The sequence below is a fragment of the Galeopterus variegatus genome, unplaced genomic scaffold (assembly GCF_000696425.1).
Source record: "Galeopterus variegatus unplaced genomic scaffold, G_variegatus-3.0.2 Scaffold8888, whole genome shotgun sequence".
NCBI lineage: Eukaryota > Metazoa > Chordata > Mammalia > Dermoptera > Cynocephalidae > Galeopterus > Galeopterus variegatus.
Genome location: NW_007734999.1, coordinates 1 through 22936, shown reverse-complemented (window position 1 = coordinate 22936; position 22936 = coordinate 1). Strand labels below are relative to the sequence as shown.

The window sequence follows — 22936 nt, the reverse complement described above, 5'->3', positions numbered from 1 at the left end:
AAAAAAAAAAAAAAAAAAAAAAAAAAAAAAAAAACAATAAAACTCATTTCCTGGGGCCGGCCCGGTGGCGCACTGGATAGTGCGCCGCCTGGGAAGCGCGGCGGCGCTCCCGTCCGAGGGTTCAGATCCCACGTACAGACCGGCTCCCGCTCACTGGCTGAATGAGGCGCGGGAGCAACGCCGAGGCTTGCGATCCCGTTGCCGGTCCCCGGTCCGGTACGGGGGCAACACTGAGGGTTGCGATCCGTTGCCGGACACGGAAAAAAGACAAAAAAAAAAAAACAATAAAACTCATTTCCTGATGAGTATAATTTTACAATCCAAAGAATTATTTATTTAAAGAAAGTAAAAAAGAAAAGAAGCTATAGGAAGAGTTGGTTTGGATTCTGTTGTGGGAAGGTTATGTTTCCATGAGAGTAATAAAAGCAACAGCTGAAAAACTACCAAACCAAATAATCATAGATCCAGAAGTTGTGCTCCTTTTAGAAGAAAAGCCCTTTAACCTATTGACAACCCTTCTTAAGGTTAACACTTATCTGGTTACTTTAGAATTCCAGAGTTTTCCTCCTGGAGAACTATAGAATAGTCAGAAGCCACTTCCATTTTGACAGCACAGAAATGTTTTTCCTTAGTTACCAGGATCTTTAAAATTGATGACTGTCATTTTGGCAGGATATATAACATTCACATCCATTGTGTTTTTGATTCACAGTGGAGTTTGAGGGAAAGATTCCTTAAGGATTAGGCCAATGTGCCTCCTGAGCAGTGTGATGCCCAGACCAGCACAGTGTGCTCCTACTGGAAATGTTAGAAATGCAGATTCTCAGGCCCCACCCCAGACCTGCTGAATCAGATACTCTAGGAGGGGGGCCCAGCAGTCTGTGTTTCAACACATAGTTTAAGTCTGAGAACTGCTGTTCTTGAGTATGAAGACATGAGCTTTCCCCATGTGTGTACATGAAACCAGTTCCTAGCAACCTGTAGGCACTTAAACAAAAATGTGTCTAGGTGGTCCAGATTAGGTGGCCAATTGCCTTATAAAAGTTTACAAAGTAAAGAATCGGTGTCATTTCCCTTATGGGATAGAAAGCCAGTCACTAACTGAGAGTATGAATCAGAAGCAGGACAGAGAAATGCCTGGTCATTGAGGTCATGTGTGATCGTGAGGCTGGAGGGGACGGTCTGCTGTCCCCCCGCCCTGGTGAAAACACATTTCTCAGGCAGCTGCCTGGCGACCACCAGTGTGTTCTGTTCTGTGACTAGAGCAGAGCAGTCACATGCCGTGGATTTATGTACAGAGAGTGAATCAAGCTTTCTCTTCCTGAGAGTTCTGAGGCCGATCTGTCTTTGGTTCTTTCCTTGAATTCACATATTTTGTCACAGGTCACTTTCCTAGGTAAGGAGAGTGCATCGCTCATCCACACTTAGCAAATATTTCTTGCTGGTTGACTGACTCATTATCTTTCCTGTGAAGTCCTGTGGCTGCTGCTGGCACCCAGTGTAGACACATAAAGCGAGCTCCCCATGGCACGGTTGTGTGCCATCTACACGATCCCTGCAGAAGACTCATGGAACAAGGAGTCGACACACTCGAGAAGTGCTGTGCTGTAATGACACAAGCATTTCATCCTTAATTTCATAACACTCCAGACGGGGAGAGAGCAGGGGCATTGTCAGCAATATTTACAGGTGGAGAACTTGTGACACCTGGAGTTGTGATCTGCTCCAAAGCAATGGGGACCCCCCATCTGCCCCTCCAGTGGCTCCCCATTGTCTGGCTTAAGTACAGACTTTTTAGTTTGGAAAAGAAGTCTCTCCACAATCTGGTGCTCACCTATTTTCCCAGCCAAATTTCTTACCTCTTCTCCTCCTAAACTACACTCACTGAGGCCTTACCATGTGCCGGGCTGTTTGCCAAAACCTTCAAATGCATTATGTCATTTAATCCTCAAAGCATCTTCTATGTGCTGGAGGCAGTCTTACCATCTCCATTGTACAGACGCGGAAACTGAGGCACAGTGAAGCTAGTGACATGCCCCAAGGCACCACAGCTCTTTGCAGATCCCGAGACACCGGTCACCCGCACCTCCACTCCCCTGCCATGCTGCCCATGGTGCCCACGTGCCTAGCTGACATGGACTCCCCTTCCAAGTCTCATTCATGTCATCTTTGTGACACCTCTTCTGGCTCCTGCTCCCCAGGTGGAAATGCCCCTCATTGGTGTCCTCATGGTACCCCAGTTACTCTATTAGAATTTCCTTGATCTCACCTGATAAACTTGTAAGCCCCTTGCAGACACCAACTGGTTTTTAAGCTCTTTGTAACCCCAGAGCCTTGCATGATACCTGGCCCAGGTTAAGAGGTACTTAACAGCTGCTTAATGAAGGAGGAGCAGATTTCTGACCAGGATGTTTATCCACTAGACTAGTTTGGGGGTGGCCAAGATCTGGAAGACCCACTGGCCATTCCTCTGTCCGGTCTGTGTCCCTTGGGCAAGTTTCTTCTAGACTGAGGTTCCTAATGTCCAAACAAGACAAACTGCATGCCCAGAGCTCTAATTAGGGGACAGCTGCTCAGGTTCTTTGGAAATACAAAGGGTCAGTTTGTGGGTTCATCTGGAAGGCAAGATGAACAGCCCTGTGTAAGCTGGAGCCCAGGAACAAAGCTCCATGAGAGGGACACCTTGCAGCAACGGTACCCGGTGACAGTGTTCATTGTACAGGGCCATGACAGAGCCTCCATCTGCTTTCTGATCTCTGAGGAAAGCTGATTCCATACAATGCAGGAGGGCCTGGTGAGGGCATTTGCAGGACCTACGCAAAGTTAGCTTCTCTAGCTTGGCAGGCCACAGCTGCAAACCATCCATCCCGGCACATGATAAATGCTTCTGACATTTCCTTCAGACACAGTGTGCTGGGAAGGCTTTTAAATTCTCAAATGCAGGAGTCTGCCTTATTGATCAGGCACCTTTCATAAAGCTTTCCAAAGCCCCTCGGCCACAGAGGGAAGGCTCCCCTCTCAGGCCTTCACAGTCCCAGCCTTTTCAAGCAAAGAGGATTATTGTTGTTGGAACGTGGGTATATACCGTAATGTGGTGGCGGTGGTGATTTTTAAATATTCTTACCAAATGCACACTGGAGAAGACTGTGATGAGGTGAGCATCACATTTACTTGGTCCTTCTCTCTCTCCATCTGATCCTCCATATGCACATTTTAAGAAAAAAATTAAGAGAATACACACCCTGCTACTAATCCTCCATATTAGAATTTACCATTGTGCTTTGAGCCTGTCTCCTGGTGCCAGCAAGGGCTTCTCTGCCAAGGTAGACGGGCGGTGAATGGAATGAAAGGGACATCCAGAGGTTGCCTGGGGGTGGGCATGGGGGGGGACAGAGCAGCTCATTAGCATCCTTCTTTCCCCCAGCTGGGTGTCCCTCAGCCCCTCTTCTTATCAGACATCCTGCACCTCCCCAGGCTGTCCCCTCCCATCAGGCACCCTCCAGTCCTTCCATCAAGATGGCAGCAATCAGCCTGGGGCTCATCGGAGCTAAGCTGAGAATTAAAGTTGCTTTAGTTGCAAACCTAAAACTTGAAAGTGCAGGAACTCTGAAGTGGAAGTGCCTTTTGTTTTCTGCATAGACCTCACTGCTTCTCCATCCTTCTGGCCTCCTTCCCATCTGTCTCCCTCACAGCCCCGGCGTTGACATTGTGTATAGTGTGTGTTCGACGTATGCTTAAGTGGGATTGAACAGATGCACTCCTGAGTTCCTTTTAGAGGAACTGAGAGAGAGAAAATTGGGGTAATTGTGGATAGCTATTGAGCTTCCTTACTCTTGGTTGAATAAGAGTTCTGTGCAACGATATCCATTGAGTACATGTCAGGCCGCCATGAAAGTTAAATCTACTTAGCATCCTGTATTTTAGATAAGACTGTTCCAAATTTCAACCTCTTGACCCAAAAGATCCCTTCAATGCTTTTCCTTACTAGGACAATTTCCTCACTTTCTGATTTTCTTCCTGGAACTAAGGCTGCAGAGTTCCAGGCTGGACAAGCAGCCCACTCCTGGAATGTGCTTGCCTATGGCTTTTCTAGGAAGGGACTCCCCAACCCTGCATCGAACCCAACAGTCCCCGTGGGCCCTGAGAAGGCTGCTTTCTCTCCCACCACCAGGCTGCAGTCCTGTAGGCTGGAAAGGCCTTGATAAGGAACTGAATGGATCCTGCACTGCCTTCCTGCCATCTGCCCCAGGTGGCACTGGGAACCCAGGCTAATGCCATCACCCTAGGTCTCATTCATAGGTGCTACTTCCTACCAGGAACAAAATTATCATCTCATGAGAGATGCACACATTTAATAGAACGTGGGAGCCAGCGTAGATAGTGTTCCTAAAAGACAGTTTTATAAAGAAAATAGATTTAAGGAATGAATGCCAGAAGGTTATACAGGGATATGGATTGAATTGTGTCCCCCAAGTTTTATGTATTAGAAGCTTGGTCCCCACTGCGACTGTTAAGAGGATGGGAAATCCTGTTATGGTAATTGAAAGGCTGGGCCTTGAAGAGGTGATTGGATTCTGAGGACCATGCCCTGTGAATGGATCAATAATGGTGGTCATGGGCATGGTTCTGAGGGCTTTAAAAGGAGAGCACGTGAGAGTCTCTCTCTCTCTGTTCTGCCACCTGCCACGTGAGACCCCTGCATTAACTGTCACCACCAAGGCCTTCACCAGATGTGTTCCTGGACTTTGGACTTCCCAGCCTCTGCAACTGCAAGGAACAAATTTTGTTTCTTTACAAATTACCTAGTTCCACATGTTTTTGTTATAAGCAATGGAAATAGAGAGATACACAAGGGCACTTCAAAAAGTTCATGGGGAAGAGTTGTATTATCTTTTAATTCTACTTTTCCACAAATTTTTGGAGGTCACTTTGTATACCTAATTATTGGGCAATCATGGTGGTTGACTTTTTGTTTAGATAACTAGGTTTTTCCTATGGTGCTTTGCCAGATTCCACAGTGGATCTGGTAACTAGTATTTCTAGACAAACACCTGACTGGGTTATTTGACCTGTTTTCAGAGTCCTGGGTTTTATTTATTTAGGTCAAAGGCCAGAAGCTGTGGGATATCAAAATTTCCCGGACTGGGGAGAACACAGCAATGAGGGACAGGAAACACTAAATCAGGTGTCATGCCAGCAAGCTGAAGATTTCAAATTTATCGTGAAGTGGGCTGCAGAAAAGAAAAGCAACTTTCCCTTGGCCTGTTGTTTTCCAAGCCAGACAGCATCTCTTTGGTGACAGATGCATCTGCATCAGCAGATGCAGCATTTTTTGAGTATTTGTTGTTGAATGACAGATCTGTTATTTAGCTCTTTGGTCATAACCCATGAGTGAGCTTTAATGGCAAATGGGCCCTTTATTAACAATAAGTGCCAAACTCCAAACTGAGTACCTCTGAAATAATTCTAATTTAAGGAGGGCGCCCACTGCTGCTTTTTACAAAAATTCCTTCCACCCTTCTTTAGCTTTTGAGTGGGTTTTTCCTATGTTTAACCATAATAGTTTTTCTACCCACTATTCAGAAAAATCTTCAGTTGTCACTCACCCAGAATCTACCAAAAATCAGTCAAGAAAGAGAGTGGGTGGAAGTTAGAAGACCTGAGCTTAACCCTGTACCTTTAAAAACTGGGTGGCCTTGGCTGAGCATGGAGTGGGCCTCAGTTCTGTGGGCACAGGACGATTTAGAATCTCGTGACTAGGGCTCCTAACTCCCAGGTCAAGGTGGAGTTGGGAGATCCAGGAAAGCAGGGGACATCGGTTCGGTTCCTGAGGAAGTCGCCTCCTACAGCACCATCTTAGATGTGGGTTCAATGTCACAGTAACTTATTCTTTATTGAGGACCTACTTAGCGTCAAGTTTTTAGCATGATTACTTGCATAATAATCATATAAATCCTTCAATGTAAGAGTTATTATCTCCATTTCACTGATGAGGAAACTATGTTAAAATATGATATGGTCATACAGCTACCAAGAGTTGGGATCTGTCTGACTTCAAAGTTCATGATCTTTCTAGTAGACTCAGAAACCCCAATAATAATAATAAAGTAATAATAACTAACATGTATCAAGTACTCACTATGTAGCAGGCACCGTCGAAAGGGATTTTAGAGGCACGTGCTGTTTTAGTGATGACAGTAACTCTGCTAGGCTGGTACTATTTTATGACCGGTTTGTAGGTGTGACACAGAGGAGGTTAAATCGCCCACACCAGTAGATGGCACAGCCATAACTCAAACCCAGGAGCCTGTCTCCAGAGCCCTCAAGCCCAGGCTACACTCCACGGAAGTCATAGGCCGGACACTCTGACAGCAAGTACCGCTGACATTGGAGTGGGTCATCCAGGGACACCTCGGAATCCCACATCTTGTTTCACTTCAGACCTGAGAATGCCAGTCTTTGGATGTTTCTTTACACCAGCTCATTCATTTGAAATAAGTTCCCTAACACAATGAGCTAGGAGATGGGGCCTCTTCTAAACAGGCCACTTGTCAGAGTTCCAGTCCCTTCTGACAGGCCAGCCCCTGAAATGTGTCTGTCTCCATCCTTCACAGCCTGGCCAGCTCTTTCCCAAGCCTGCTAATTGGCACGGGGACCTCGTTCCTGAAGGCTGCCCGGCCACCAGCAGTGCCTCTGGGGGAAGGGTTTTCTTCCCTGTCACCATCCTCCCTTCCTCCAGTGCCACAGCCCCTTGCTGGGCTTGCCTGGTGACAGATTCATGTTGATGAAGAGCTTGAGGGAATTTTCTTCCCCTCTGCTCCCTGAAGCACTCCTTTGTGAAGTGCATCTCATTACTGGGGGTTTTCTGGTCTTACACATGCTCCTTCACACTTAGCTTTATTGTGCCACCACTTGTCACCTTCCCCAACCCGGCTCTGAATAATGCACGTCTTCCCCTCTGGTGTCATCACTGCTCATGACATGCTGTCTGGCACCCATCTGAGCAGCCAGTGTCCACCCCCACCTCCTTAAGGGGACTCACAAAGGAAGAGCAGGTCAGGGGACACCATCCTTTCAGTTCCGACAGGCAACTGGCATTGGGCAAGTCACTGAAATGCCCTGAACCTCAATCTCCTTAGCCTCGAAGTAAGGATGATGGTAATAATCATTATAAAAATATTTCCTGAGCAAAGCAGTTGCAGGGGAGCCAAATGGAAATAAGAAACAAGCAAGTCCTTTGTAAATTGTAAGATTTGTAAAACTTGTAACGTTCTGGCACTGGTGTTGGTGGCAGATTGATTGATTTTGCCAACACAGAGCAGACGTTGCCCCAAAATAGGCCTCTCTAGTCTGCCCTTGACCCTGATGAAATTTAGCTCCATGATCTTTGTATGGGTCATGCAGGATTAAAATTGTGTTTTTATGCAAACAAATTCAATCCCATTTAGTGTTGTTCTGTAACAATTGAACTGTGCTTAGAATCTCTGACATCCCTGCAGGTGAAGATCTGTGGTTCTGTAATGGAAACTGTGGTTTGACAGAACAATGACTTCAGCAGATGTGTTTAAAAGCTCCCTCTAAATTTAGGGATTACAACCTTGGTTCTCTCCTGTACTTTCTGGTATTGGAGTTATTTGAGACCCCCAAGATCATTACTATTTGGAATATGATTCCTGTGGTCTCCTAAAAATCTTCTGGAACCTTTCAGTCCAATGAAATCATGAAAATATTCCTTCAGAAAAAGTAATTTCAGATCATTTATAGAAATTTTACCAAGAAATATTAACACTTTCTCCTTTTATAAAACCTGATTTTAAATGACTTTAACATTGATGCCCATCTCTCCTATCAGGTGAAGCTGGTTCATTGGGTAAATAAAAAGGGGAAAGGAAAATCATATTTATGGAGTTCAGTGTACCAGTGGTGGGTTAGCAATGCAATCTTACACTATATCACTTGAAGAGAAAAGGGCTCTTTATATAATGGCTGCAAAATTGCACCCTTAATCCCTTGCAGTGTGTTTTTAGAAACTGGCAATTCATCAAAATCTTTTATGATGTGTTTGTCAGAACGTCAGAGCATAGAAAGATTGGGAGGCTTGCTGAATTTTTTGAATTTCTTGTTCAATCAGAACAGTGAGTGTGTTGCAAAGAATACTTGTGAAGATGTGTACATTGCTTAGCATTCCCGTCTCTCCAGTCATCTCACGTAGAATGGTTGGGACTTTTCCTGAAGTGACTAGTGTACCATAAGCACATCCATCTCATTGCCTCATCAAGACAGTAAAGAAAGGAATAAAATATGGGATATTTCAATACCACATGTAGCTTTTATAGGCTCAGATCAAATTTTGCATGGATTATTCAACTTTACAAAAAATGTAAGTGGACTAAAATGTAAGCATTCACTTTGGTTGGGAGGAAGGGAGCAAAATACTTTGTTCTTTGTCTCTCTCATATGTGTATGTTCATGAGAGTTTTTGCTCCAGTTTTTAATATTAAGCCTAGGAGAAAGGTTTCTTCTGTCATTAATTTGATGTAGAAAGTCTGTTTTACACCGGCCGACATGAGGAAAATGATTTCTGTGTTTCTTTCGGCCTCTCTCCCTTCCTTTTCTTTTTTTCTAAAGATAATGATACTTTACACCTGTGTGCTGCTTTACAGTCTATTTTTCTCTCTTTGGTTCCTCACAGTGGTCCTTCAAGGAGGTAGCACAACAGACCCATTTTAGGGATAAGGACATCAAAGCCCACACCTTCGTTCATTCAGGGATGCTGCCATTTGGGTTAGAGCCCAGTCTCAGCTTCTACCTCACCACACTGCCATCACACCCTGTACCTTTACGAAAGGAGACACACTGGACCCTTTTGTTATCCCCCAAGTTTTCCCCTCAACAGTAAATCCCATTCAAAGGGAATGAATGAAGGGCTTCCTGGTCTGACCCAAAGACACGAGCCCCTCTCACCTCCACCCTCAGCTCTCCTCGGGCAAGGCCGGGCACCCTCACATCCATCTTTCACCCACACTTTGGGTCTCCCACCTGAGGCTGAGAGGATGGTCTATCTCTGCAACCTCCGCTCAGCCTGAGGAATGCCAGCCTTGCCATTGCTCCACCTGCCTGGTTAGGAGGGAAACAGGATACTGGGCTAGAGATAATTGCTAGTTGCTCTGCAGTTTGTCTGTCTCTCTCATCTGATGACCCTTTGGTGCTTGAATTCCTTCTGACTGTCTTACTTTCTGACTTTTCCCTCTATTCTGATATGCCTCTGATTCATCTTGGAGAACAATTTCCAGACATGTCTTAGGAACTGACGAATCGATGTGGAAGGCTTAAAGATCATCCCGGTACTGCTGGGATTGAAACAAGAATGATGCCCAGTGGTATTGCTGGTTAGGCTGATCCTTCTGCACCTTGACCAGTTTCTACTGAGCTGATTCTTAAAAATCAGTGAACTTAGATATTGCTGTAAAGGGAGTTAGAATATAGAAATGTAAAGGAATTGAGATATGCTAATGGCTAATTTAACTCTGTAGCCTTGTAGAGGAAAAAACTATTTATCATCACCCACACACTCCTATTGAGCATTTATTGTGGTCAAGATGCAGGCCAGGGAACAGCCCATCGTTTTGTCTGTGTCGTGGAGGACTTTCCCTGTGAGCATCCACAAAGGGATTTAAATAAAGCTCATGCATGTGAGTAGCTGATGGAGTTCTCTCTTTCTCCCACTACCTGTGGTCTTCTGATTGGTGAGGGATCCTTCGAATGGTCAGATTTACCCTGAGCCCTCCTGAGCCTCCCAGTCTGAAGAGACCTTGCAGCTGGACAGCTTCTGGGTGGACAGACAGGTGGCCATGAGCCTCACTAGAGCTACGCCATGTGGCTTTGCTCCGTGATGAGGGACAGGCGGGGCTGTGCACCTGCCATGATCATTTGCAGGACACGTGTGAGCAATGGTGGGGTCACTGCTCATTAGCCTCCAGTAAGGCCATGTGGCCATCGGTGACTGCCTCATCTTGATGGAGTATCTGTGCAGTTCAGGAGCGAGGCTCTGCCTCTTGGTGAGCGTCTCACAGTTCCTTTCTCCCTTGGCCCCAGAGTGCCATCCAGAGGCAGGTGCTGGCAAGATTAATGAGCAGGACACAAAGACAACTGCTGCCCAGAGCAACAGCTGTCTCCCACCGTGTACTGAAAAATTAGACAAAATGGGGTCCCAATCAGTGGGGACTTTGGTGCAGGATGCATCAGTGTCCTCTTGCTTGAAACAGGGTATCACACCCTCCGTGCCCCACTCGGACTGTTCCTTTAGCTTTCTGGGTCCCATTCCCCCCAGGGCTGCGCTGGGGAGTGAAATAGTGACTGTCCCCTTGACCCCGAGAGCTAGGGAGAAGATTGTGCATGTTAACAACTGCCCACCCTCTACCTAGGGTGGCAGCAAGAGGAGGGGTGGGCTAGATATCGCCAAGAAATTCCCAGTGTTTATGTCAAAAGCAAGAACTCCTGGCAAGAAGTCCAAGGAACTTTCTTGATCAGAAGAGGTTTGTCCTAAACATTTCAATGATAGAGGATTAAGCCAGAAGTGGAGTGCTGGACTAAAGAGGAGGTGAAGCAGGAAAAACCCAACTTCCCTCCTTTAAAGGGGAAAAAAACTCCATTTATATAAATGCATTGCAAAGAAAAGAATGAAGCGTGGCATCTTCCCCAGCTCAGAGTTCAGTGGGTTTTTAAAGAACTGCGATTCTGGGCAGACCCGCAGCTGGGATCCTTAGCACGTCTGCAGAAAATGACTCGGGCTTGGAACTTTGTTAAGATGCAGGAGCGTTCCTCCTGGACAAATGGCCCACTAATGCAATCTCTTCTTTCCTGCTCCTCCTTGCAGTCCCTTGCCTGGCTTAGCTAATATTTTATATTCAGCACCTCTAGTTATCCCGAAATTGCATGCAAAATTGTGAAATAGAAGAGCAGTGGATCATGAGGCTCCTTCGGTTCTGCCTGGTGTTGCTTTGTCCTTGGCTTGTAACATTCAGAACTGGGCTGGGAGACTTGCTTCCAGAAAGCCCGGGGACCCCAGACACCCACCCACCAATTCGGATATATACTGTTAGCATACCTGTTGTGTAACTCGGGCAAACCTATAGAAGTGAATGGAACTGAAATCAGACTCTAGAAAGTCACAGTAATGAGAAAATTGCCAGAATGGAAGGCAGGTAAATGTAGCGGTTACTGTCCGACAGGCAGCACCTCTGGGATTTGATGGTGTTGTACTAACCGGAGCCTTGTCAAGCCCAGTGCTCACTAACTAGGTCTATCTGTAGTGATCCCTGGGGTATCTCGCTTGTGATTCGCGGTACCCAGAGTCCAGGGCAAGGAGTTCTAAGACCTTATCATTAACACAGTGATGGGAAAACTAGAGGAAATCATGATCCTGGGAGAGGCAAGAAGAGAGAGGAGGTAGAGACAGGAATCGCACACCCACTGTGTGCTCAGTCCCATGTTCAACATTTCACATGTCAGCTCAATGCTGACAATAGTCCCAGGAGATCCGCGTCGTTATTCCCGTTATACAGGTGAGAAAATTGAGGCTCAGAGATGGTTGGCAGTTAGTGGGGCAGCAGTCAGCATGGTGGGAAAGGCATGGGCTTTGCAGGTGGGATTGGAGCCCCACCTTCCCACCCACAGGTGCAGCGATCTGGGGCAAGTTATGTAACATGTGCTTTCTCCTCTGTAAGATCCGGACAAGTATGCCAACGTGCTAGATTATTGGGAGGATTCAATGAGATGAAGTAGGTAATAGCACAGTCCTGGCACACAGTAGGCCTTCAGGAAATGGCAGGTATCATTCTATGCCCTCGCAGTGGCAGAACAAAGATTTGAACCCTGGGAGATTGGCCTCATCCCCACCTTGGGCTCCCTCCAGTGTGACACCGGCCTCCAGATCCACACTTGAGTACAGTTCTTAAACTCTAAGGACAAGCACCACTGGGGCACAGCACAGGGCATCTGGTAAGCCCTGTGCCCTTGGAATTCTCTAGGTTTCAGCTTTGTACACTGCAGATTAGTCCTCCTGCCTTGGCAGCTGAGATCGGCGGGAGGATGACCTCACTCCATCAATATTGAATAATATATATACAATATATATTATTCCCCAAACATTTCTGCATGTTGCAAATATTGTATGAAAAAATTTACAGCCCCACCCACCCCTGCAAACTGCATGATGGAGATTGCATCAGACCTGACAACGGATTAGACAAAAAGGGCAAGAAACAGAGAGGAGCTTAAAAGGAATCCCTGTGCATACCTTTAGAATTTGCCACCTTTTGTTACTAAAACTGTCTCTGTGCCTGTCTGCCCTGCTGCTCTATATGTTACAGATCCTTGCACCCCCCCCCATGCTATTCCAGTGCCTGGCACATAGTAGGTGCTCTATAGAGTGTCCAGCACACGTGGGACAAAACAAAGAGCTGGTGAAAAAGCAAATGTTCATTTCCCCAGGACTGCAGTCTGCAGACCTTGCATGGGTGCACCTGGGTTTCTGCCCACCTTGGGACTCTGAGGCAGGCTGTGCATTTCCACAGGCTCCGTGCTCAGCCATGGGAGGGGCAGGGTGGGTCATGAGCACTACAGATACTCACGTTCGATTACTCAGAAGGTGGGTTAAAGGGCACTGCCTCCCGTGCCCCACAGAGATGTGCTTTCATTCCCAGAAATGCCACCTTCTCTGCACTCACTTAATGGGATCCCAGGTAACATGTTGCAAACCAGTCTTTTACCACTGTTGCCCCTTGGAACACATTTCAAATGCTGGCCATTACAAACAGGCCATTTCACAGGGCTTTAATGATGACACTAATAACTGTGGATTTTTGTCTCCCAGAGTCCTGATGAGTCGAGCCAAGGAGTAAATTACGGAGCTAACTTTTATGTGCATGGCTTATTGATCTGTGAGCTTCCAGGAACTGCACCAGCCCCTATAGCTGGGCAGTCTCCTAGTCTATGTAATTGGGCCACCAGGGCACAGTTAATTTTCAATTTATATTTATGGGAAGACATAGAGCGTGATGTGCCTTCTCTGCATTAAAGTAGTGGACGTATCGAAATATTTCTACCTGGCAATTGTAAATAAATCTGTTTCCCATGACCCAGCAAGGGTTATGTTGCTTATTCATTGAGTGTTTCATCATCATATGTCATGAGGAGGCTCAGTGCTGCTGTGCATGTTTATATCCCCTGAGGATACAAGGGTGCTCTGTCGTAAAGTGCCACTACCTCAATCCATGTTGTCATACCCTTGTTTCTTAACAGGTGAAAGTCATGCTTCGCATTTGTTCTGCCTTGGCTCGTGATACCTCAGAGTCCAGCTCCTTCTTGAAGGTGGACCCGCGGAAGAAGCAAATCACCTTGTATGACCCGCTGACTTGTGGGGGTCAGAATGCCTTCCAAAAGAGAGGCAGCCAGGTCCCTCCAAAGATGTTTGCTTTTGATGCCGTGTTCCCCCAAGATGCTTCTCAGGTGGGTGTGGAGCCCCTCAGGCTCAGGCATTGTTGGTTCTCATTTACCGGGACCTGTGAGCTGGGGGTGTCTTCTGGAGACCTCTGATGTACCAGGTCCTCCATCTACGCAATGACCTTTAGAAGTCAAGTTGAGCTCCATTGAATAGTTCAGTGCTTATGAATTACTGGTGTTATATCATGGGCAGGATCACTGTGCTGGGGTTTCAACAAAATATATCCTTGGGGAGAAGAAAGAGCCAGCCAGCTAGTAGAGGGCATACTGAAGTGGGAAGTTAGCAGGCAGCATTAGAAGTTATGGGGACAGCTGCATGGAGGTGCCGGTGACTGGTTTGTTAAGACCCCACTCCTGCCTGGGCTTCTAAGTGGGGGCATGTAAGATGGGAAAATGTTTCAGGGAGCTGTATTAGAGTTAGGCACTACCCTAGGGTTCTATATAAGCACACTAAGGTTGACAGCAGAACTGGAGAACTAGGTGGGGAAACTGAGGCTGACATGCAGCCTGGATCCATAGAGTACAGGGGGGGAGAAGAGAGGCTCGGGGACAGTTGTTCTATCAGTTAGCTATGGCTGCATTGCAGACCACCCTCAAATTCAGTGCTCAAAACAGTAAGCATTTACTATTGCTCATGGTCAGCTGAGCGCAATTCTGGTCCTAGTTCAGCTCTTTATGTGCCCATGATCAGCTGTGGGTGAGGCAGGCAGCTCTGCAGAGCTGGGCTGGATGCTATTACATGTTTGGGGGTTGGCTGGCTTTAGGCTGGTCTAGAATGGCCCTGGCCTGGTCACCTGGTCACGTTGTCTCTCATCATCCAGCAGGCTAGCTTGGGCTTGTTTTCATGGCAGCGTCCAGGACCCAAGCATGCAAGCCTCTTGAGGGCTAGACTGGGCGTTGACATGGCACCATTTCTGGTGCATTCTGGTGGCCCAGATTCAAGAGGTGGGGAAGAGACTCCCCTCTTAATTAGAGGAGATGCAAGTCACCTTGCAAGGGGCTTGCACACAAGGTGAGGGGGGAGAACTGGCGCCATTTTTGTTAACCTACTATGAGTATAATTTGGAGGCTACTTGGGGCCCAGGGTGCCAAGATTCCTGGACCATGGACAGCCAGTGAATTGCAGACCGTACCAGATGGTGCAGCCGAAGCTACTAGCAGACATCTGTTCTTACTGGGATTGGCTCCTGGAGCTTTGGTGAACATGGGCCTCTAAGTGGCACCAAACTGCTTATTCCTGTGGGGATGGGGAAGGGAACACGAGAGTAGATCTAATTTCAAAATTAAATAACCCATAGTATACAGTGGCCTATTCAGTCTGCATCTTGGCTGTACCTTTCTGATAAATTTGTAGTACTTCCCAAGATGTATACAAGACTGTGTGTCGTATGGTAACAAATTGCCTGTAGCAGCACCTGAGGACTATGGTGCTAATTGGTGCCATTTGCAGCCTCTGTTAATTTCCTTCACGTTGCATCTGAGCACAGAGGGCAGTGACGTTCACACAGGCTCCATAGGCACACACACGTTATAGGACCCTTCATTAGGCACGTTCATTAGGAGCATGTGGTTTCCCCAAAGAGTTTTACCATCAGACAAGGTATTTTATGAATAAGTGCGGTGGTTGCTCTCTTCATTATATTTTTCATGTGTTGTACCACCCAGTGGGCTCAATAATTTAAACCTGACACTGGGTCTAATAAGTGGCTTACAAATAAATTAATTAACACAGCTGAAACTTTTCAGAAGCAATCTCCATAAGTTCTAAGCATTCCAAAGCAAACCCTAAGGTAAGCTTGGACTACTAATGAGTTTTAGATTTATGCCAGAAAAAGGAACCATTTTTATTGCTCTTCGTTGTCTGCATTTCATGGTTCCAGAGCTCTGTATGTTCAAGTCTGCAATTTTGCTCATTTGAGGTGGTGTTACTTTTGTTAAAATTTGCAATAAGTTACATTTTTATACAAATTTGCAGTTTTTAAGAAGTTTCATATTCATTAACCCATTTAACTCTTCCTAGATCTGGGGGGTGGGAAAGGAGGCATTACTATTTTCACAGTACAGACAAGGGGACCGAGACTCGAAGATTAAGTCCCTTGTTCATGGTCACCTTTCGGTGCGGACTTCACTCCTGGATTCTTCCCAGTAGCTTCTCTGTGTCCTGCTTGGTATGGTGTTGTGTCTTTGCTCTCCCCCCACCAGTGTATCCACTATTGATTGGCAGTGTGTCCCTGGGCAAGTCACTCAGCCTCTCTGGGCCTGTGTTCTCCTCTGTAAAAAAGAGGACATGACTAAACTGAGTTGATACTCATGAGGTTCTTAGAACAGAGCCAGGAACACTGTTGGAGCTATTTTTACGATTATGTCATCGTTGTTAACATCATGCTGCTGGCCATAGCCAGCTCAGCCTCCTTGGGGTGACCACACCTTGAGCCTCCAAAGCAGGGAAGCAGAGAAGGGTGCAGTGTGGGCTTGTTTCCAGGGCCTTGCTGTGAACCTGTGCAGGAGCAGGAGCCGCCATGGTGGCCCAGGCAGCTGTGAGTTTTGCTTTCTCTCAGTTCCTAAGGATATCAGCTTCCTGGAGCTAAGCAGTGATTAGAATGGTTCTTGATCCCGTTGCCTTATGAGCTATCTTTATTACCTTGAAGTGGCCCTTAAGTGGCCTCAGCAGTCACTAGGTGCCTGCTGCTGGGACAAACCTCTGCTAGATGTGGCTTAAGGAGGGAGGGCTGGGGGGACTCAAGCCTGTGGGTGAGCAGCTGCATGCTTCCAGGCCCAAAGGGAAGGGCAGCAGGGGGTCGGCCTACAGGGGCCATCGCCAGCTCTTAACAAGCACAAAACACCCGATGGACAAATTGCTGACCACTGTCTTCCCAGTGGGCAGAAACTCTGCAAAGGGATGCCTGCCCACCCTTTGCCCTATGAGGCCACTCCTATGTCTCTGCTATCCCCTGGCCTCTGCACGAGTGACTCAGTGGTGACCATTTGGTCCACACACAACCAGCATTCTTCTGGTGACTCAAGAATCTAATACAGTTTGTGTATGGTTCAAGGTAGGTTCTCAGCCTCCCAACCCCCATATCACTTTATGGCCAAAGAAGGCAGAGATCATTGGGCAATAACTTCTTCCAGCTCTGCAGAGATGCTTCTGGCAAATTCCATCAAGATTCTGCTGCCTCAGTCTCAGGATTTAGCACTGGTTTCTCATTGCCTATGTCCTGGGGTGGGGGTATGTGAGCAATCCTGTGGTCCCCATAGCAGCCCTGTCCTGCAGCCCCCTAGGCCCAGGAGGAGCCCCCAGCAAAGTGACTGAGGCAACCACCCTGGAACAACCGACAATTGTTGGGTGTGTGGTTTTTGCAATTTTGGTTTGGAAGAGAAAATTGATTTCTCAATACGTAGGAGTCATTGTGCTACTGAAACCTGCAGCTGAATAACTACATTCACTGCCGAGGCCGCTGGGTTTCACATTCCTACTGGAAGCACATTGCACTAGGGGCTGCAGAGCCCTCCAGGTGTGCAGGTCTCTGGAAGCTTCCACGAACTCTGACTGCAGCCCCAAGACAGAAATAGAGGTGACAGGACACAGCGAATAATGTTGTCCTCCTGCTACTGTGAAAGTCTCAGATGCTAACCAGAGAGAGAGAGAAGAGGTTTCCAGATTTCAAGTTGGGTAACAAAATCTACTGAGTTCCTGTTGTTTGCAAAGCGCTATACAATCAGGTGTTCACGGGGAAATACACAAAGTCATCAGAGCCCCTTCCCGTCTGAGGATTTAATAACCAAGCTGGAGATGAGATGCACACACAGGCTGGAAAACACCCTGCATAATATACCAAGTGGCGACTGATATTGTAGACCATGAATATATCTGTACAGAAAGAAAGGCAAGCCTGGTTTTGAAAAGAGTAGGACATGGACTAAAAAAGAGGAAAGAGATCGGTAGAGAAAACAGATGTATGTTGCAAACGCCCTCTAATAAGCCTGGGCCATTTCATAAACTATAAGTGCGTGTGTGTGTAAAGAAAGGCTAGGTAGCAGAGGGTGAATGGAGAGTTTAATGTCTTGTCCTGGAAGCTGGAGTGGCAGATGAAGTTCGGGGATAAGGTCCCTGATGGCACCCTAGTTCCCACCCCAGCCAGCTCCTGCCTGGTCTGCAGATCCTGCAGCTGAAATGTACTGCAAATTAGCAGAAGAGGGGTTTGCAGTTAACGTGTGTAATGCTCAGGCTTGTAAGACGCAGAAGGTACCCACAGGTTCTGAGCACCTCCAGGACTCTGCGGCAGAGGTGACACTGGGACCTGAAGCCTGGGAGGGCAGGCTCACTTTTCTGTCATTAATGGTGCCTCAGCCATGTGATCCACTCACTGCTGTCTCCTCTTGTGTCTGATAGGCTGAAGTGTGTGCTGGAACAGTGGCAGAAGTGATCCAGTCCGTGGTCAACGGGGCAGATGGCTGTGTGTTCTGTTTCGGCCATGCCAAGCTGGGTTAGTGACGGCCTGCCTTTTTCCTGCAGCTTGTCCCGTCCGTTCTTCTGTATTGCTTCCAGAGTCCTCAGGCAAAAGGGGGGTTAAGCATCTCTTAGATGCTGAATGGAATAGCCATTTCTGCTTTTGAAATGTAGGTATTCGTCCTAAGTGGACACTAGTTCATATAGGAGAGGCTTCATGACTGAGAGCTGAGCACCTCAGTCCAGATCAGAGTCAAGTCCAGAAAGCAAGCGGGAAAATGAACATGTCCTGAGCAGGGGCTATTTAGAGAGAAGACAGTGGTCCGCTCCCACCTACACCCCCCCCCTCGACCCCAAAGAGGAACTTGGTTGGGGGATAGAACCCATTTAAAAGCCAGAGGAGCATCCTGCAAGCAAAGCCCAGAACCACCTTAGAACCTGCCTGGGGAAAGCAGTCTGACAGCTGTCTTTGGTCCCCAGTGTCTAGATGCTGTCAGGGATGTGTCTGTGCCAAAGCATCTGGGAAGGGAAGCAGTTAGTCCCCGCACAAGGGTTTGGATGAAATCCCCTCGCAGTCCCTTCTTAATCCTGACCTGGGGCCATCTGCTCGCCAGGCCTTGACTTACATGCTTGATAAGTGAGTGATCCGGGGAGCTCCACAAAGTGTCCCTTGGCAGAGATCCCAACAGAGGCCTTGCAGAGGACACTGAGGCCACTCCTGCCTCCCCCGCACCTCCCCTCTCCTTGATCTTAGATGAAAGCAGTGAGCCAGATTTTAATGGAATTGGCTCATGCTATAAAAATATACACAGCATTTAACTCAAGAAAGGAATATAAAGTGTGGGGATGTGGATGTAATCTGTGGGGTGGCTATAAAAAGAACCGTAATTGTGATGAAAAGTGCCTGGCTTCCTGCTATATGTAAAACGAGGCAGATCCTCCTCCAGGTACTTTCAGATTGTCGTGTCATTTGTCAGGACTGTCGCATTCTTTATTGCAGCCATTGAAGCGGTGGTGCTAGGAAACACCTTTTGTGTTATTGTCAAATGCTTAATGTTTCTCTCACCTTTTCCTCCCCGTTCCCCATGGCTTTCTTCTGTATCTTTGCATTCATTTTGGAGACTCTAGAATGATGCCTCAATTGCTCCTCTTTCTCCCCTTGCTGTCCCAGGAAAATCCTACACCATGATCGGGAAGGATGATTCCATGCAGAACCTCGGCATCATTCCCTGTGCCATCTCTTGGCTCTTCAAGCTGATAAATGAACGGAAAGAAAAGACCGGAGCTCGTTTCTCAGTCCGGATCTCAGCGGTGGAGGTGTGGGGAAAAGACGAGAATCTGCGGGACCTGCTCTCAGAGGTGGCCACGGGCAGCCTGCAGGATGGCCAGTCCCCTGGCGTGTACCTCTGCGAGGACCCCATCTGTGGCACGCAGGTGATTGCTTCTGGAGCTGGGCTTGCCCAAGGTGGCTCATCCCTACCCCAGAGGCTGGGGCAGTTCAACCCGTGAATCACTCGACATGTAAACTGGGAGGCTTACAAGTGTTTACTTTAAAATGGACTGGAAGTTTATGGCCTGCAGCTGCAGGGCCATCTGCTTACCCAACCTAAATATTTGTACCTTGACTCTAATTGACAATGAGCAGGAACCACAATTGTTGTAGCATTTGGGGAGAAATTGAATTTGCTTTCTTTACGCCCCTTTGCAAAAAAAAAAAAAAAAGTACAGTCTTTCTTTTGTTTAACAACAAACCAAAATATTTACTGCTCTGCACAAATAGCTACAGCCATTATTGGGGCTGTTTATGGCCCTATAAACTGTGTCTGGCACTAGTTTACAGCCGGATTAGCAGTGCTGTAGAAAAAACTGATAACCACTTTCTAATTAGAACCATGATAGAATTGCTAGAACTATGGAAGCCAAGAGAAGCTCCAGTTTGCCTTTGCAGGATGTCATGCCTGTTGTGAGCGTCTCTCCCTTGCTCTTTGACAGTAGACGTAGGAGCACCTCAGGAGCTCCCTGGTTCATATCCAGAACAATCCGTTCTTCCAGGCTCTTGCAGGAGGCTTTATTTTCTAGTCGTACCAAATGCCTCCTTTTTCAAATAGATGTTCTGTTTGATAAGTACCTGCCTCATCCCACCTGGGGTTGTTTGCACAGGTGAGGATACCCCCAGTGGCATCTGTTATACAAGGGTGCTTCAAAAAGTTTGTGGAAAAATTGAATTAAAAGATAACATGAATCTTACCATGAACTTTTTGAAGTACCCTCACTATAGAATCCCTCTGTAAAGTTATAGGATTCTGATGGTCTCAGGTTGCAAATATTGGCCCTCACAGTTCAAAATTATAGTTAAAAGAGTCAGAGTAGAAAATGGTCAGAATTTGTATGACCCTAAGGCATGTACTGCAAATCAGTTCTTTGAACAACTTGGAAATAGGAGTTTTCCTTTTCTCCTAGAAAAAAAGAAGTGCTGGTCAAACTTCGATAATATGATTGTTCTGATTCAGGTTTACTGTAGTTGCCAAGGTTCTCGTAAGGTTTAGATACATGACCCACTAGATTTTCTTTAGTCCATTAATGAGTATGGCATGAACATGGATTCAGGAACTAAAGGTAAAAATTGGTATCTCCTAAATACAGATGAGACATTCAAGTATCTTGGGTGTTTCAGTATGCCTTTTACACTTCTTGTTTATAACTATGCTAGTGAATGTAGCCTAAAATTAACTTTAATAACTGAAAAATCGGGAGTCAAGTGAAAGCTAACCATGTGTTTTAGTTCTTTGGGACATCAGTGCTGTCAGGTCTAAAAATCACATTTTGCAAGCTACCTGTGTCCAAACTACCTAATCTCTGAGATCAAGATGCCATCACATCCCTGGTGATTTCTTAGGNTTCAGGAACTAAAGGTAAAAATTGGTATCTCTTAAATACAGATGAGACATTCAAGTATCTCGGGTGTTTCAGTATGCCTTTTACACTTCTTGTTTATAACTATGCTAGTGAATGTAGCCTAAAATTAACTTTAATAACTGAAAAATCGGGAGTCAAGTGAAAGCTAACCATGTGTTTTAGTTCTTTGGGACATCAGTGCTGTCAGGTCTAAAAATCACATTTTGCAAGCTACCTGTCTCCAAACTACCTAATCTCTGAGATCAAGATGCCATCACATCCCTGGTGATTTCTTAGGTAAATGGATAGCCTGGGATGTTGGTTTTCTGTCCTCTGCAGAGATAAGGATGGGCCATCTGCTCCCATCAATCACTTAGTTAGAACCATTTGCTTTCCACACCTGCTATTTACAGATTCCACTTAAGTTGTAAAAAGGGTAAAAATAGGTTTTGTCCAAGAAGGGGGCTCCGTGTTAATTTTCAGAAGTGAATTAATTAAGCTGAGAGTTGCACATGAGTATAGGACCTTAGGTCCAGAAAGACTTTTGTCCTTAGAGAGGCACACGGCTTTATTCTGCAGACCAGCCAGCCAGCCGAATGACACCGTAGCACCAGGCATGGGTGACACGAGCCCCCCTGCAGCCCTTGGCTTCTGTCTTGCAGCTGCAGAACCAGAGTGAGCTGCGGGCCCCCACCGCCGAGAAGGCCGCCTTCTTCCTGGATGCTGCCATCGCGTCCCGCAGGAACAATCAGCAGGACTGCGAGGAGGATGACCACCGCAACTCCCACATGCTCTTCACGCTCCACATCTACCAGTACCGGCTGGAGAAAAGCGGCAAGGGGGGGAGTAAGTCGCCAATCGCCCCCACACAGCCCTCCTCCCAGCCAGAGACCCCCTCACCTAGGGCAGCCAGGACCCTTTCTTAATAGAAGACAGTTTCACCAGCATGGGGGTCACCGATCTGTCATGCTCGATCATTGCAGAGCCTGCCAAAGTTTACTTGTGAATTGCCTTGGTAAGGTAATTTACAAATGCTCGATTGCCTTGGGAACATGAGAGAACAAACTTAAAAAAAGACAAACAACTGCTTAATAGTATCTTTTTGCTCATAAAACTTAAATGTGTACATCACCAAGGACCAACACGTAGTCACCAAAGCACCCTGGCAATATGTTATTAATCATAATCTTGAATCCACTCTGTAGACCTGGGGAAAAAAGTCATGTTTTTTTAAGCAGTCTGTAAATCAGACTTTCGAATAACTAACCAGACGCTGGCTGCCTCCTTCAGGTCATGCCCACCAGTGAAGTTTCACTGTAAAAGTCCAGGCACGGTTCCTGCTCTGTGTGCCAGCTGTGCAGCCAGGAACCCAGCGCTGTGGTTATTTTAAGTCCCCTCCTGTCTATTTTTTCAAACTGGCCTTGGTGCAGTTCTGTATTTTTCCTCTGTGACCTCGTGTCTACTCTAAGCCCAGCAGAGTCTGGACATTATAAAGCCAATTGACTGAAGCTGTGGAAATCAACAGACCTACTTTAGATGAAGCCTGGAATTAAGACATCAGCTGGGATCTGTGGACAGGCTCCCCGATTTCTCCCTAAGTCTCCTCATTGCCCAAAGGACTTGAAAACCAGTCCTCTTGGAGGTAGCTCTTGGGGGCTTCTGTCACCCCCAGGTGGAAGCTCCTCCAACCCCCATTTCAGTGCCTCTGTTGACACATTTTCTTCTATTGTTCCTACGCCTTAGTTGCTTAACTTCAGATTTATTGAAGTATAATTTATAATTAGTAAAACCCTTTACATGTGTCTTTAGATGAGTTTTGGCAAATTTGACCACCACTGCTGTCAAGATACAAAACAATGCACCGTCACGTCAAGTTCCCTCTTGACTTTCAGGGTCAGTCCCTTCCCCACTTTTAGCCACTGGCAACCACAGATCTGATTTTCATCCATATAGTTTTGACTTTATTCAGAATATTATACAAATGGAATCATGTGGTCCACATGTGGCCTTTTGTGTGTGGCTTCTTTCATTCAGCATCTGCACTGAGGTTCACCCGAATTTACTTGTTTTCCTTGCTGCCTGCTACTT

At 46.6% G+C, this 22936-nt stretch overlaps 1 protein-coding gene across 1 annotated transcript in view; it reads left to right on the top strand.

Annotated features, from left to right (window-relative positions):
• LOC103608821 (kinesin-like protein KIF26B) overlaps window positions 1-21694 on the top strand; it is a gene marked incomplete at its 3' end in the record, with an annotated part of 64230 nt that extends 42536 nt beyond the window's left edge. Inside the window, exons 3-6 of the mRNA XM_008593212.1 lie at window positions 13303-13509; window positions 17897-17990; window positions 19125-19387; window positions 21511-21694. Of these exons, the coding sequence (XP_008591434.1) occupies window positions 13303-13509; window positions 17897-17990; window positions 19125-19387; window positions 21511-21694 (748 nt within the window). The remainder of the gene's footprint in view (window positions 1-13302; window positions 13510-17896; window positions 17991-19124; window positions 19388-21510) is intronic.
• Between the last annotated feature and the right edge of the window lie 1242 nt (window positions 21695-22936).